The sequence below is a fragment of the Amblyraja radiata genome, chromosome 1 (assembly GCF_010909765.2).
Source record: "Amblyraja radiata isolate CabotCenter1 chromosome 1, sAmbRad1.1.pri, whole genome shotgun sequence".
Taxonomy (NCBI): domain Eukaryota; kingdom Metazoa; phylum Chordata; class Chondrichthyes; order Rajiformes; family Rajidae; genus Amblyraja; species Amblyraja radiata.
Window position 1 is genome coordinate 69,955,519 of NC_045956.1, and position 17,624 is coordinate 69,973,142.

The 17,624-nt window shown below is 43.2% G+C and overlaps 1 protein-coding gene across 2 annotated transcripts in view; it reads left to right on the forward strand.

Annotated features, from left to right (window-relative positions):
• fras1 (Fraser extracellular matrix complex subunit 1) overlaps positions 1-17,624 on the forward strand; it is a 518,669-nt gene that overhangs the window by 408,644 nt on the left and 92,401 nt on the right. For both annotated transcript variants that reach the window (XM_033023871.1, XM_033023878.1), the window contains 6 exons: positions 6,052-6,205; positions 6,951-7,232; positions 9,418-9,606; positions 11,639-11,758; positions 13,930-14,109; positions 16,628-16,752. In XM_033023871.1, the coding sequence (XP_032879762.1) occupies positions 6,052-6,205; positions 6,951-7,232; positions 9,418-9,606; positions 11,639-11,758; positions 13,930-14,109; positions 16,628-16,752 (1,050 nt within the window). The remainder of the gene's footprint in view (positions 1-6,051; positions 6,206-6,950; positions 7,233-9,417; positions 9,607-11,638; positions 11,759-13,929; positions 14,110-16,627; positions 16,753-17,624) is intronic.

Below are 17,624 nucleotides of genomic sequence, written 5' to 3' on the forward strand. Positions count from 1 at the left end.
TCCGTGTTTTTATACTCAATCCCCCTAGCAATAAAGGCCAAAACTCCATTGGCCTTCCTGATTGCTTGCTGCACCTGCATACTAACTTTTAGTGATTCATGTACTAATACCCCTAGATCCCTTTGCATTGCATTACAACGCAGCTCCTCCTCATTTAGAAAATAACTTGCCCTATCATTTTTTTTCCCAAAGTGAATGACTTCACATTTATTAGTATTAAACTTCATCTGCCAAGTTGTTGCCCACTCACCTAGCTTATCTATATCCTTTTGCAGACTCTTCCTATCCTCCTCATCCCCTACTTTTCCTCCCATTTTTGTATCGTCCGCAAATTTTGATATATTACACTTGGTTCCCTCCTCCAAATCATTTATATAAATTGTGAACAACTGGGGTCCCAGCACCGACCCTTGCGGAACCCCGCTAGTTACCGGTTGCCATCCCGAGTATGAACCATTTATCCCCACTCTCTGCTTCCTATTTGTTAGCCAATCCTCTACCCATGCTAATATATTACCCCCAATTCCATAATTTTTTATTTTTAGCAATAGTCTCTTATGTGGCACCTTGTCAAAAGCCTTTTGGAAGTCCAAGTATACCACATCCACCGGTTCCCCTTTATCCACCCGGGTTGTTACTTCCTCAAAGAATTCGAGCAAATTCGTTAAACAGGACTTCCCCTTCACAAAACCATGCTGGTTCTGTCCGATGAAGTCATGTTTATCCAAGTGCCCCGTTAGTGTTTCTTTAATAATTGTCTCTAACATTTTACCCACCACCGATGTTAGACTAACCGGTCTATAGTTACCCGCTTTCTGTTTACTTCCTTTTTTAAATATAGGTGTTACATTGGCCATTTTCCAATCCACTGGGACCGTTCCTGCCTCCAGGGAGTTTTGGAAAATTATCACCAATGCATCCACAATCCCCACCGCTATCTCCCTCAAGACCCTTGGATGTAATCCATCAGGCCCAGGGGATTTATCCTCCTTCAGTCTCATTAATTTCCCTAATACCACCTCCTTGGTGATCTTAATAGTATTTAGCTCCTCCATTCCTACCGCCCCCTGTTTATCCAACATTGGAATATTTTTTGTGTCTTCTATGGTGAAGACTGATACAAAATACTCGTTTAATGCCTTTGCCATTTCCATGTTCCCCACCAACAACTCTCCAGTCTCACCCTCCAATGGACCAACGTTCACCTTAGCCACCCTTTTTCTTTTTATATAGCTATAAAAACTCTTACTATTAGTTTTTATGTTGTTTGCTAAATTCCTTTCATAGTCTATTTTCCCCGTCTTAATTAATCTCTTAGTTATTTTTTGCTGACCTTTAAATGCTTCCCAATCCTCTACCCTCCCACTATCTCTGGCTACCTTATATGCCATTGCCTTCAGCCGAATACTATCCTTTATAGTTTTACTGAGCCATGGCTGACTGTTCTTACCCTTACCCCTTTTTTTCTTCATAGGAATAAATTTTTCTTGAAGGTTATACAGTAGACCCTTAAACGTACACCACTGCTCATGTACCGTCTTATTCTTGAGTCTGCTATCCCAGTCAACTTTGATCAGCTCAGTCCTCATACCTTCATAATCCCCCTTATTTAGACTAAGCACCCTAGCCTGAGTTTCAACCTGCTCCCCTTCTATTTGAATATGGAATTCGACCATATTGTGGTCACTTGTTCCCAACGAGTCCCTAACTATGACATTTTTAATTAATCCTGCTTCATTACACAGGACCAGATCCAAGATTGCCTCCCCCCTTGTCGGTTCTGTGACATACTGTTCTAGGAACCCGTCTCTAATACATTCTATAAATTCTTCCTCTAGTCTACCCTGCCCAGTTTGGTTTGCCCAATTAATATGAAAATTGAAGTCCCCCATGATTACAGCAGTTCCCTTTTTACATGCGTCAACTATTTGCAGATTTATGTTCTGACTAACAGCGTCACAGCTATTTGGAGGTCTATAAATTACACCCACTAGTGTTTTTTTCCCCTTGTTATTCTCTATCTGTACCCAAGCTGTTTCACTATCCTGATCCTTCAACGCAATATCCTTCCTCTCTATTGCCGTTATTCCCTCCCTTATTAAAAGGGCCACCCCTCCTCCCTTTCTTTCCTGTCTATCTTTCCTAATTGTCGAGTACCCCTCTATATTTAACTCCCAGTCCTGATCCCCTTGCAGCCATGTCTCTGTAATGGCCACGATATCATAACTATATATACTTAATTGCACCGTTAATTCATTTATCTTATTACGAATACTCCGTGCATTTAGATAAAGCACTTTCAGATGATTTTTACTACCCTTCCTTTCCGTTTTTGCCCCTTTTACATCTAGAGCTTTATCTTCACCCATTATGTCTCCTGTCACATTTTGACTTTCCGCTTCCCCACTGATACCCTGCTCTATTTCCTCTACCCCTGCCGTTATTACCCCCCTTGATACCTCCCCCCCGCTACTTAGTTTAAAGACCTCTCTACTGCCCTAGTTATATGATTTGCCAGGACCCCAGTCCCAGCACCGTTCAGGTGAAGTCCGTCCTTACAGAACAGATCCCCCCTGTCCCAGTACTGGTGCCAGTGGCCCAAGAAACCAAACCCATTATTCCCACACCAGTCTTTGAGCCACGCATTCAGCTTTTTAATTTTACGTACCCTCGCCGATTTGGCCCGTGGCTCAGGTAGCAATCCGGAGATCAGTACCCTCGAGGTTCTGCTTTTTAATTTATTCCCTAACTGCTCAAACTCCTTCAGCAGATCCTCCTTCCTCGTCCTTCCTATGTCATTGGTCCCCACATGGACCACGACCACTGGATCCTCCCCCTCCCACTGCAAATTTCTCTCCAGCATCGCAGAGATATCCTTAACCCTAGCACCGGGTAGGCAACACAGCCTTCGGGACATGTTCTGCTGGCCGCAGAGAACCTTATCTACCCCCCGAATAATACTATCCCCTATCACTACGGCATTTCTTCTAACTCCCCCCTCTTGAATGGTCCCCTGATCCACGGTGCTGCAGCCAGGTTGCTCATCCCTCCCACAGCCCCTGATCCCGTCCTTACATTGAGTAAGAGCCTCGGTCATGCTCGTCAGGGACAAGGGCTGTGGCTCCTGCCGCATCTCCTCCTGGTTCCCCCTACCTGCCTCGCTTATGGCCACACCTTCCTTTCCTTGCTCACTGCCTACTGAATTAGTTAAACTGGTCGGTGTGACCATCCCCTGGCACAAAACATCCAGGTAATACTCCCCCTCCCTGATGTACCGCAGCGTATGAAGTTGGGTCTCCAGCTCATCAATGCGGAGCTGGAGTTCCTCTAGCCTCAAACACTTACTGCAGCTGTAGGGATCTTCTACATCAATGGTGTCGACAAATTCCCACATCTCGCAGTATTGGCACATCTCCTGACCGCCCATCTTATATAAATAATTAACTGGTCCTATTTAAGAATCCCCTACTGTATTGATACACCCCTTATTTATATAATCCTACCTCCTATAAATGGGAAAGTACTCACCCCAGCCGTAAATTACCTACTGGTTTGGCTGTCTAGTGGTAATTCCGTCCGCTCTTCCTGTCTGGTCCACTGCTCCCTTGCAGTGCGTGGCAAACCTCTTTGCCTCTGTTTTATATCTACAGTGCGTGGCAAACCTCTTTGCCAACCTCTTTGCCTCTGTTTTATATCTACAGTGCGTGGCAAACCTCTTTGCCAACCTCTTTGCCTCTGTTTTATATCTACAGTGCGTGGCAAACCTCTTTGCCTCTGTTAGTCTCTGTTAGTCTCTCGAGTCTCTCGAGCCGCGGCTCCGTCCGTCCTCCCTCGGCGACAGCACCTCTCAACATATCAGTTCTTGATCTACATACATCCCCTTTCCCCACTGCCTGCCATCACCCAGCCTGACCAGTACTACATCATTTGATGAAGAGGCTAACCTCTACCCTCAAGCAACCGTGGTCAATTACCATCTAATAGACCCACCAAAGATCCACCTTGGCCAAGGAGTCCTCTCTGTTCTCATTGCTTACTTAGGTGATTTTTATCTAGGGCCGAGCAAACTTCCCTCGAGTTTCCAGCACTTAGCCTTGGAAGCCGACTTGCTATGTCAATGTGAGAGTAATGGCCCCTTCATAATGAATAGAAATAGTTGGCATTTGGGTGAATGTGAAGTAGACTTGGTTGGATTTTATTTAGTTACTTCATTTTTTAGGTTAGAGCACTTTGTGGTACTTTGATCAAAATAAATCTTTAAAAAAATTATTGTAGTACTTCCTCGGTGATTTTGGTGATCTGACTGTCAAAGGCATTTCATTTAAACAAGTAGCATGTTATTCACCTTGGGTGAATGACGTGAAAGGAGCAGAATTAGGCCATTCTGCCATTGTCTACTCTGCCATTCAATCATGGCTGATCTCTCCATCCTAACCCCATTCTCCTGCCTTCTCCCTATAACCCCTGACACCCATACTAATCAAGAATTTATCTATCTCTGCCCATGATATCCATTGACCTGGCCTCCACAGACTTCTGTGGCGCATATACTGGTTCCACAAAGTTCTGATCTCTTTGTAAAAATAAATGTCCTTGACATTTTTACTAAACATATCAGTGGCTTGCTTAAATTTATGACTTATTACTGCATTATCAGAAGAATCTTTACATTACCATCAAACACATTCATAATTTTGACAGCCTTTACATTGTGATCATTCGCCGGCTGACAAAAACTTTCACAAGCAGCTGGCTGCACTTACAGAGGCTCTGTGCTGTTCTGGACCACACTGATCAGCTGGGAGCTAGCCTCGTGGAGAGGATTGTACACAGTGTGGTCCAAGGGCAGGTGACACCCAGTGCACTGCTTATGGAAGAGCCACCCCAATAGAGTGCATGCTTTGTAGGGTAAAACTTTGTGTGATGCAGATAATAATCATGCTTTTATTTACCGAGAGCATTGCCTCGCAAAGGGGGGGGGGGGGGGGGTTACTGAAGTGGAAAAGCACACATAATTAACCAAAAGATCAAAACGTGATAGAAGATGGTGCAAAACGGATTGGTTTACGCGGGTGATATGAGAATTCAGAGGTTGGAACTATCAGGAAAGATTGATGGTTTGAGATGGACATAATATCTCTACAAAGATAAATGTAAAGACTATCAAAGCTACGCATGTATTTGATGGTAATGTGAAGATTCTTCTTACAATGCAGTGATGTCATAATTTAAGCAAGCTCCTAATAAATCTAATAGAAATTTCAGGGGAATTTTATGTTTACACAGGGAGCAGCCCTTTGTGGAATCACCATGAGAAGTACCTGAGATGACTAGTATGAAATGGCAAGCAACCAAGATGAAGGTTGATCAATACCTCAGGGGGAATGGAATAGAAAGATACCTGGTAATATTAGATGAAGAAAGATAGACACAAAAAGCTGGAGTAACTCAATGAATCAGGCAGCATCTCTGGAGAAAAGGAATGGGTCACGTTTCAGGTTGAGACTCTTCTACAGAGTCTAAAGATGGATCTTGACCCGAAACATCACCTATTCCTTTTCTCCAGAGATGTTGCCTGACCCGCTTTGTGTCTATCTTCAGTTTAAACCAGCATCTGTAGTTCCTTCCTTCGCACTGAGATGAAGAAAGTTTGAGAGAGGATTTATGGAGCAGAAATGTCAGCAGTCTTCTCTGTGCTGTAGATTCTCTATAATTCTTCAACACATGATATCTTGAGAGCCACCACGTCCCCCTCCACACACTTTTACCCCATGTTCTTCCATCTCTCTCTCTCTTTGTCTCATATGCACACGCAAGCCTTTGTTTAATTTCAAAGTAGTTCTCTAAATCAAGAAACAAAAAGAACATGCAGAAATTCTGGTCCCTGAGCTAAGGTTTCTGAACAAAATGTTCAATGGAATGTTCGTTATTCTTCGGCCTTGATTTCTCTCATTGTGCGCACAAGCTATTGTTACCAATTATTAAGAAATTATGCATAATTTCATGAGGTCGTATGTGAATTAACTTCTCCCTGGTTTTCTCTCTCTCCAGCGTAAAAATGATGAGCCTCCAAACATGACTGTTGAAGGTGTCCAATTAAAGAAGGGAACAAGTTCAGTGATCAGAAACACCTCACTTAGTCTGATTGACCTGGACACACCTGAAAATGAACTGGTGTTCAAATTGACCAAAATGCCAAGCAATGGTAAGTCAATGGGGATAAAGTTAGGAATGTGTCAGACTCCTAGATTGTTTAACATTTAAACCCCTCTTCCTCATGAGCAATACACAAGGTGCTGGTGTAATGCAGCAGGTCAGGCAGCATTAGACTGAACCAGTCTAAAGAAAGGTCCCAGCCCAAAACGTCGCCCATCCCTTCCCTCTGCAGATGTTGCCTGGCCAGCAGAATAACTCCAGCACTTCATGCATTGCTCAAGAGGAAGAGAGATTTAAATGTTTGGCTCAAGGTTCCATCATCTGCAGTACCTTGTGTCTCTGCCATCGTCCTTTTCTTTGGAGAAGCCTCATTTCCCTGGATCCTACTCCAAGTTTCTGCACTTTAAAGATCTCCTCAAACCCCACCATTTATCTAAGTGATTGGTCACGTCCGTTTTTTTTTATTCTGTCCTGTGGTTGGTTTTTTTCACAGACAAATCCATAAATTAACATGAAATGTTGTTCTGCGTTTAACCTGCTACCCCAGTTGTCTATTAAAAGCTTGATGAGTTACATCTGCACTTTTTACTGTGTGACCTTTGTGCATTGCTCTCCTATTAAATGTGGATACAATTAAGAAATGTTCTACATGAGTAATCTTGGGTATATCACATTTCAATTTGTCACACACTTTCACCAATCAACGGTTTGTAATATAGTAATATTCTTAACTGTCTTTAATTTATGAATCATGTTTTCTTTGAATTGACCTATTAGTTAATCAAATTAAACAGGCAAGTTACGGAAAAGGCAGTTTTATTCAGAGCCTCTGGAAAATGGCCGTATATTGACGCAAGGCTCCTCCTTCACATACCAAGATGTGTTAGACGAGTTAATTGTTTACACCCACGATGGGACCAACACACAGTCGGATGAATTCCGTTTTTCCTTTACGGATGGCCTCTACACGGAAAATGGGAAAATGGAGTTCTTCATTTTAAAACAGAAGAATGAGTCGCCGCGATTATTGATCAACCAAGGCCTACAGTTCTCAGCAGGCAAGAACAAGCGTTCAGGCACGTGGATCATATTTCGGCAGTAACTTTGTGTTGTGGTATCCTGCTTGTCTGCAGTAAAGTCGGTGGGAAATCTCAGGCAGCAGTGCTAACTCTACTTTTCTAGGATGCTTCTTGCTGAGGTTAAGTCCAAAAACTGGAAAACCCCACTACAAAAGTCCACTCCTATTGTTAAAATAGTTGATTATAATATTGGAATAAGCTAGATGTAGTGTGAATGGGTGATTGATGGACAACATGGACACGGTGGGCCACTGGGCCTCTTTCTATGTTGTTGTTTTTTCAATTCGATTCACTTAAGCTTATTTTAAATACGGATTTGCCTGCTAAAGTACAGTACCTTCACCCGCATCTACCGATGCATGTTAGTGGACCATTGCAAGATAAAGAAGGAGGTTTCCATCTAATCTGAGTTGTGTGGAGTTTGCCACTGGTAGATGGACGGGTCAGAGAGGTTGTTTTGAACCTCATCTGGAACCTGAAGATGAACATAGGGTTGTACCCTACTGTCATATCAAGTACCTAACAAACATTGCTCATGGGGCGGCACGGTGGCGCAGAGGTAGAGTTATTGCCTACTGCGCCCGGAGACCTGAGTTCAATCCTGATTACGGGTGCTGTCTGTACAGAGTTTTTACATTCTCCCATGACCTGGTGGGTTTTCTCCAGGTGCTCCAGCTTCCTCCCACACTCCAAAGACGTACAAGCTTCTAAGTTAATTTGGCTTCGGTAGAGATTGTAAATTGGCCTTCATGTGTAGGATAGTGCTAATCTTCATGGATCAATGGTCGGTGTGGACTCGGTGTGCTGAAGGGTCTGTTTCAACGCTATATCTCTACACTAAAGTAAATCTCAATCAATTGGGCAAGGAACTGCCAGGGACGGAAGAATGTAGCCACAATGGTTCAATAGCAATGGTTCAAAGCCCTCAGCAGAGTGTGTTAGCACAGTGTGCCAACAAAAGAACAATTCAATCTCTGAGTCCGAAAGGTGCTGGCACCCCTCACTTTGACTAGGCATCTCCTTTCCGTTATTGATCTGGCCAGACGAACATGGTCCCAAATAGATTTTTATTCATTGCCAGGCACAGGCATGCTATTCAGGAGGCTATTCGACGCATCATGTTTATACTTGTCAAAAAGATCGATTCAACTTAAATGCAACTTTCATGTCTGCAGGTCAGTGTGGAGCAGATGTTGAGGCACATGTTCAGCAATTCTGTCTTTACCACATCTTTAATCAGTGAGTTCTGACCCAAGTACATCCTGTGAGTGGGAAGATTTCTCCTCATCTTCCCTTGAATCATTCGACCAATTAATTTAAATCATTTTCCCTTGGATTTTGACCATTTTCTGAAGGGTATTAGGAACTTCCAGTTTACTGTATCTGGGCCCAGCCTCAATTAAGTCTCCCCGCAGTCTCTTTTGCTCCCAGTCAAACCAGGTCCTACTTTATAGCTAAAAAAAATTCTGGCCTTTGTAACATCATTGTAAATCACGTCGGCACTTTTCGCAGTGTCAGCTCACCTTCCCTGAACACAGTCCTCAAATTGTGGTCAAACTAATGCTGCACCACTCCATCACAATCATTGCACTTATTCTGTAACCTGGTTATAATAGGAAGGCCTTTTTAACCAATCTATAAGAGGAAAACAGATGGAATTTCACCGTATGTTTACATGAGAGCTGGATTACTGCCATGGTTCTGCATCATGTTAATTTTTTTTCTTAAGGGGCTGTCTCAGTCCATGACAGAGCAAAGAGCAAAAAACACTGTTGTGTAGTTTAGAGATACAGCATGGAAACGTGACCTTCAGCCCACTGAGTTCACGCCAACCACAAGTCTCCTGTGCACATGACTCCATTTTCCCATCCAGTCCCGATGCATTTGCGGCAATTTTACAGAAGCCATTTAATCTTCAAACTTGCAGTTCACTGAGATGTGGGAAGAAACCGGAGCTCCTGGGAGGAAACTCCACAGACAGCACCCGACGTCAGCATTGAACCCGATTATCTGGCGCTGTGAGGCAGTGGCTCTACCAGTTGCGCCATTGTGCCACTCTGTTCCCCAAAACAGACAGAGGGACAGGGTTAACTGGAGAAAGCAGAGTATTTTGTTGCATAATACAAACCAGGAGATGAGAAGGCATTCTGCTTATTAACACAGTAATTTCTCTTGCATGTAGGATCTGTTTCAGTAATCACACAGCAGCACCTTAAAGCTACAGATATTGATTCCGATGATGAAAAGCTCAAGTTTGTTCTCACCAAGGACCCCACAGTCGGGCGACTGCAGATGTCTAAAAATGACAATTTGGTTCAAATTTCGATTAGGGGACCAGTTAAAACATTTACCCAAGCTGACATTAACAAAGGTAAGTGGGTGTCACAGACTACACAATTGTTTAAAAAATAATACAGCAACTCAGATCATGAGTGGATGTCTGTCAGAAATTTCTTGTCTAACTGGTAATATTGATGGTAAAATCAGCCATGTGCAGAATAACAGAAAATGTGGGAGGCACTCAGTAGGTTAGGCAACTTCTAATGTTTTGATATGGATTTCCAATATTCACAGTTTTTTGTTCCAGTATAGAGAATAATGTCCGGCATCATTCTGCCTACCCAAAGGAAGAGTTCAAGAACGTGTTGACTAATTGGGGTTCAACCTCTTTTAGTATCATAACATGTAGCGTTCCCCCTAACATTTTCCCCCTAAAATAGCAAAACATGCCAAAATATCATGTAAACCAGAACCATTCCTATTTTGAACTTGAATTCATGCACTAAGAGGGGACCTGGGCCGTTCTTGTCAAGACCTCTATATTGTGCTTGCCAGACCGACCTCAGTAGAGTAAATCCGCCTTGTAAGTACTGAGGCTGCAAAGACGTCCATGGAGGAGAATGGGATAGTGTCTGAAATGCACTGCCCAGGGTGGTGGTTGAGGCAGTTACAATAGTGGTGTTTAAGAAACTTTTAGAATAGCACATAGATATGCAAGGAATTGAGGGATATAGGTTATGTGCAGGCAAATAAGAGTTGATCTTGTAAAATATTAATGAAGGTGGTAGGTTCGCTTGGTCCCCCCCCCCCCCCCCCCCCCCCCCACCCAGGTGGAGGAAACTTGTGGTGCGTGACTCATGGTGCCATGAGCTATGCATCCGACAATGGGCTAGTTGTCAGCCACGCTAAGGTGCATCACATCCAGAGGTGCCTGGACCAATTTGCTCATTAGTGCTAATTGATGCTGAAACGATTGCTTGTGCAACCTAACACACACAAAAAACTTATTTTGTGCACACATTATAGCTGGAAGCAAATTGGTCACATTTTTGGGCAATAGTTTCCATGCTGTCTGAAATACTGAATATATTTTTCCTGATAATGAAGGACTCCTCATGTTTTTCATTCAGCAATTTCATATCATTTTTTATCTCGTGTGATTTACTTAGTCTTAAAAACTAAATAAGTTTAAAAAGAATAGATCCTTGTGAAAGCTCGCATGAATTGAAAATTGCTAGTGGTGAATCTGCTGGTATTATGCAATCTAGCAGCAATTTAATCATGACCTCAGCAAAGAGACCTACACACCCATTTGGAGCACAGATTTTGAATCTGGGTGCAGCAGGATAACTTGACCTTCTGACCATTTAGATAGAATAGTCAAGAAATTGGTTGCAGCACCTACCTGAACTGTGAACAATGTCACCTGCCTGTTTAGGATGTTCATCAGCTACATGCTCTGAACATTCTGTAATAGCTTGCATATAAATGGAAATGTTTGAAAGCTTTCAAGAGAAAGTTTTCAAGAGAGAGTTAGATTTAGCTCTGAGGGCTAACTGAATCAAGTGATATTGGGGGAAAAACAGGAACGGAGTACTGATTTTGGATGATCACATTGAATGGCAGTGCTGGCTCGAAGGGCCGAATTGCCTACTCCTGCATCTATTTTCTATGTTTCTATGTAACAATGCTTCAAAACTGCGGTGGGTCCGTCAGCAGCCGAAAGAGAAACATAGACCTACATTTTGTATCTGTTGATGTCGCTCTTGAAAGTGTAAAGATGTGTGTAATCCTAGACATTTCTAAGTCTATTTGATTATGGGTGATGCGATGTTGAATTGGATTGATGCTCTTACAATGTCTCAAGTTTATTGTTTCACTGAGAATATTTCAGTGTTGATGAGTGGTATTTCAAAGGAAAAACTCTAACCTAGGAAAACAAATTAAACCTAGAAATCTGTACTTTTTGTTGTATTCAACCCGAGCACATTATTAACGACTTTAATCTTTCATTGTAACTTAATTGATAATACTGACAAAATAATAATGGAAAAAACAATTAAAACCATGCAGAAATAAAGATGAGAAATCTTTTTAACATGACTCACTTTTCTCTGTTGCAGGATATATAGAATATCGACATGAAAAGGGGGAGCCTGGTGGAAGTTTTGCTTTCAAATTTGATGTTGTAGATTCAGATGGAAATAAACAAATCGATCAATCTTTCTTCATCACTGTATTGGGTGAGAGTGACTTTATTCTTGTTTTTCTTTCCTCATTAGAAAGTGTTACATCTGAAACTTAACATTTATGTAGTGTATGGGTTGTGTTTTGCCTGCATCACAGTTGTGCTCAAAATAGAATAATTACCAGGGTAGAAAAAGGCCCAAACTACTGAAGTAACTCAATGGGTCAGGCAGCATCTCTGAAGAACATGGATAGGTAACATATCGGGTTGGGCCCTTTCTTCATAAAGGTGAAGAAGGGCCTCGACCCAAAATGGTAAATCAGCATCTGTAGTTCCTTATGTCTCCATAAATACCAGGGTGTTTCCCCCAATCATCTCTGCTACTAATGCCAGTGAAACTTCTCAAATTAGGATTTCCAAAGTAACTTGCCAAGATAACTGGCAATATTATACATATTGCCCATGGTTCTACTCTCAGATCTGTGCTATGAGTTTCACAAGCTTTAGAGGGATTGGGATCACTCTGCATTGAAGTTCATTAAAAGTTTATTTTAACAACAACAACAAAATCTGTTAAATTAGATCTTAATTTGGTTCCACATCTATCAATGGATCGGACATTCATTTGGTGACTTTATCATGGCCCCTTTTAAGACCAAAGATAGCATAGTACTGGATGCAAGGGACTTTCACCGTTTGTGTTCATAGAATCACTTTTAGCAGATGTTAACTTTGCGGAACATCCGACGTTCAGCAAGTCTGATTCCTTCTCCCCTCAGCAGACCATGACTTACATTCCATCAAGGCTGCCATTTGCTGGGGCGCCAGGTAGCAAACCTGCCTATATTTTTATGTTTCATTTGTTGATCTCACAATCTTCACAAAAGTGCTGTGTGAATAAGTATTTAAATAGTAAAATAAATGAAAAGATTCTGTAACAGGAATCACAAAGTAACTCTAAATTGTCAGGTAAGCACATGCTGGATCAGTGAGGGGTTTGCAGAGTAACACAGTGGCCTGTCCCACTGTGGCGACCTAATCCGCGAGTCCAGAAGAGTGCCTTCGACCTTCAAGCTCGAGGGCACTCGCCTGGAAAGCCTCGAGCTGGATCGACCGGCCGCGTTGAAACCGCGAGCTGGATCGACCGAACCGCGAGCTGCATCTACCGACCGCACACACACACACACACACACAAACACATCGCGAAGGTGGCGGGCAGGGACAGCGGAGGAGCGCTGTCTGCGCGATGAAGATGAAGGCAAACGGCTGCCACAGTAACAGTAAGTCCTTTAGAGAGCACGGGGTGGGGGGGGGGGTAGAGAAGGAGAGAGAAGGGAGACAGAAGGGGAGAGAAGGGGAGAGAAGGGGGGGGGGTGAGAAGGAGTGGAGACACTTTTAAGAAGTATAATAAAGTTTAGCAGGTATTTTACCTATCTGTAGGTCTTCCTAGGTCGTGAAACACCAATGTGCCAATCAAAATGCCTGGTCAGCAAAGAACATTGTCTACGGCTGCCCACGACTACTGTAACTACATAGCGACCCCACTCCACTGAACTACGAGTGAAAAAGACCCATGCTGACCAAATTTTACTCACGGAAAATGTTTCAATATGCTAAAACAGAATTCCGCGGCCTAGCTGAGGCCGCGGGTAGGTGAGAACCTTCTTCGAGCATGAAGGTGAGTTCCAGCCACCTCATACAACCTCCTAGGACCTTGTGTCGACCATGCTGCGAGTTTGAGTCCAGGGCAAACTCTTCTAAACTCGCAGCTTAGTTTGCCCAAGTGGGACAGCCCCTTAAGGGAGGAGGAATGATCAAGACTTGGAACAATCAATCCAACTCATCCCTTCCCACAAGGTGACAAGGTTACAATTTTCAATATCTGTGTATAAAATAAACATCTGTTGATGCTGGTTAGCACACAAAAGGTCACAAAGTGCTGGAGTAACTCGGCAGACCAGGCAGCATCTCTGGAGAACATGGATATGTGATGTTTTGGGTCGAGACCCTTCTTCAGACTGACCAAAATGTAGAAACAAATAACTGCAGATGCTGATTAATACAAAAATGGACACATTTATTTTAAGTTTGGGACCTGACTCGAAATTTCACCTATCCACGTTTTCCAGAGTTGCTGCCTGACCCGCTGAGTTACCCAAGCACTTTGTGTCCTTTTCAATACCTGCAGGCAGGTTATCATTGGTAATTTGTGTTTTTATTTTGCAGAAGATAAATTTCCGCCAACCATTCTAGTTAACAAAGGTTTAGTGCTGGAAGAAAACTCGGTGAAAAAAATCACAACGTTTCAGCTGTCAGCCACTGACCAGGACAGTGAGCCTGGGGAACTGACCTACAGATTAACCAAACAACCTCGGCTGGGCCACATTGAACATGCTGCTTCTCCAGGTAAAAGGGACAAATGTTATTGATCTTCAGCTTCTGCAGATGATTGAAATGCAGTATGATCCCTTAAAGAGATACAGTTTAATAAAACTATTTAAATAATAGGATTAATTTAAAATTATTTTAAAATTAATATTCTGATTGAAAGTCTACCTGCATTCTTTGATTTCATCAATAGAGGCCCAACTTGAACTAAGAATAACCATAGGGTGAAATCTGCAATTTGCACCTTGTTCTTGCCCACCTTTCCCCTTCCTGGCTCTTTCACTTTGAAAATGGGGATTATTTAACAATCAGTAACAATCGGACCAGAAAAACAGTGAAGGACTGTTGCATTTAAGACATGAAAGGATAAGCAAGTGAATATTTTGACCATTATGCTTTCATTCAGGTTAAGTGAATAATTATCTTTCTTGGGAATTATATTGATCACCATTGTACTGATCTTATAATGAGCAGGGATTTTGGCTGCACAAACCTCTCAACTTAAATAGTAAATAGTTTTATAATAATACTTATGATTGTAACAAAACAAATCTTTCCAGAAACATTTTTCCATTTAGTTTTGTAATTTCAAAATATGTTTTGTAAATGATCTACTTATATTTTCTCTTTCTTACCTTGGATTTGTTTTGATTTTAGCCACCTTACAAATCAAAGATTGTATAATACGTCAAAACGGAGTTCACTTTTCGAGCACACTTTGTATGGTAAATCAATATTTAGCAGTGAAAAGTGGAATTCATATTCGTCCCTCTGCCTCAACGTTGAACCAGATTTAATCCATTTGATTCCTGAAGCTGACAATGCCGCAGTTTCAAATGCCGACCTCCTTTCTGGACTAATTTTCATGCACTAAAGGCCAAACCTGAACTGGATATCTTCAAATATGCTGAAAATTATGCTCAGTTCAGGTGGTTATTGGGGGCAGCCTTCAAAATACTTATACATAGAGTCATAGAAATATACAACATGGAAACAGGCCCATCAGCCCAACTCATCCAAGCCAACCAAGATGCTCCAACTAAGTTAGTCTAATTTGCCAATATTTGGCCCAAATGTCTTAAAATCTTTCCTATCCATGTCCAAATGTCTTTTAAATGTTATTATTGCATCTACCCCAACCCTTTCCTCTGGCAGCTTATTCCATATATTGACCCTCTATGTGAAAATGTTCCCCTTCATGTTCCTATTAAACCTTTCCCGTCTCAACTTCAACCTTTGCCTTCTAGTCCTTGACTCCATTACCCTGGGACAAAGACTGTACATTAACCCTATCTGTTGTCCTCATGCACCTTATATGTTCACATTTTAGCCTCCTGTGCTCCAAGGAAAAGATTTCTAACCTGATTAACCTCTTGGAATTTTGAATCCACTTGACTAACTCTCCTTGGATCTCATGCGATCTCACCTTCCAGATTAGCCTACCATGCGGATCAAAGGCTTTGCTGAAGTCCATGTCGACTAAGTCTACATGGACGTCTTCTCAACCTTCTTGGTTAAGCCCCTGTCCCACTTACGTGTCCTTGGCACGCTAATTACTCGACCTCGTGGTCGCGTTGATCCACGACGGTCCCACGAAGGTCGTGCGTGACTTCATTCGACCGCACAGCCATCTGGAGCACGTGACGTCATTTGAAGATGGACACAAAATACAGGAGTAACTCAGCGGGATCGGCAGCATCTCTGGAGAGAAGGAATGGATGATGTTTCGTGTCGAGACCCTTCTTCAGTCTGAAAGAAGGGTCTTGACCCGAAACGTCACCCATTGCTTCTCTCCAGAGATGCTGCCGGTCCCGCTGAGTTACTCCTGCGTCTTGTGTCTATCTTCAATTTTCTTGGCCCTGCTCCGGGAGTAGGAGTGGGGGCGGATCTGGTCCACAACGGCCGTTAGCCCCAGGCCGAGTTAAGCGATCGTTTGCCTGACTGCCATTGCTGCTGTTGGAGGAGAGACGTTGCGTCGTGCCAGGGTCTTGGGCCTGTCCCACTTTGGCCGTCAGTTCCGCGACTGGCCAAGATTTCGCTCGCTAGAAAAATTTCGGAGCCCCACGCGATGTCGCGCACTACTACATACCCTTCCGCGCTTCTCAGTGGGACCGGCCCCGTGCGGCCACACGATGCCCGTGTGCCTCAACGCAATGATGCGGTCGCGTAATTTGCGTGCCAAGGACACGTAGGTGGGACAGGCCCTTTACTTCTTCTTGCAAATTCATGAGACCTGATTTCGCACGCACAAAACCATGCTCTCTCCAGTCTGAAGAAGGGTTTCGGCCCGAAACGTTGCCTATTTCCTTCGCTCCATAGATGCTGCCTCGCCCACAGAATTTCTCCAGCGTTTTTGTCTATCCTCTCTCATCGTTCAATGTTTTTCAAAATTTATTTTTATCTTATCTCATTCTGTCACAATACATTTAAACTGGTAAAGCTGCTGCAAGGGTTGAAGCATTCTGTTCCAGCTACTCATTCCAGATGATTTAGTGATCCATGTTTTATTGTGTTCATGTTTTATTGTTTCCAACAGGAATAAAGACTACCCATTTTACACAGGCTGATCTGGCAGCTCGCAGCATTCAATATGTCCACACAAGCGATGAGGAGAAACATTCCGATGATTTCATCTTTTCAGTGTCTGATGGTCTTAACGAGGTATTGTTAGGGCTAATATTCATGGTTGCAATTAACATGCAAGTGCTGGTTTGAGACTGGAAATTTGCATTTCACAATGGTACTTGTATGCACAGGAAAGAAAATGCATTCAGTGAGGATTTGGATGTGGGTGGTAAAGTGGGGCACTTTGAAACCTTCTAAAGCCAGGTGAAGAGATGGCAAGTTGGAAGGTGCCTCAGAGCATAAGAGATCAACATGGTGCCACAGCAATTAATGCTGTTGATGAGGGGTGAGGGGTCCAGGTGTTCTCCTTGTTTCTCCTAAATTGATAAAATGTATAGCAGTTTTGCAAACCTTAAATGCATCATTTTGATTGGAACGCTGCAAGGGCATTGTAAATAGTATAAATAATGTTGCCAGGGCTTGAAATTAACGGTTGCCCGGGTGCCAATGGCTATCTAAAGTCCCGCCATGCAACCTAAAAGGCGTGTCATTTTGCCCGGCTTGGCAAGCACCCCGGACGGACACCTGCCGTTCAACTCTGAGCGAGCCTCCCTCTCTATCTCTCACCCTGTCACTCTCCGTCTCCGCCCGCCATCCGTGTCCGGGCCGCCGGCTCTCCGCTCTCCGGCCACTCCTGTGGCCCTGCACATGTGCACTGCCACAGCAACTGGTCAGCGCCGGGCACTTTCTCCCTCCCTTTGCATTGTGGGAGATCAGACTGCCATTGCTGTCCAGTCACTGCCTCGTCGTAACCACTGAAAACCAACGCAGAATCACTCCCTGGAGCTGTAGTAACTCCCTGGAGTAACTCTTGCTTCTTGGTTTCCTGGTCCTCCAAAATTATTCCAAATGGAATTTAAACTGGAGGTGTTGGAGGGTCCACCACCAAACTCCAAACTCTGAACAAT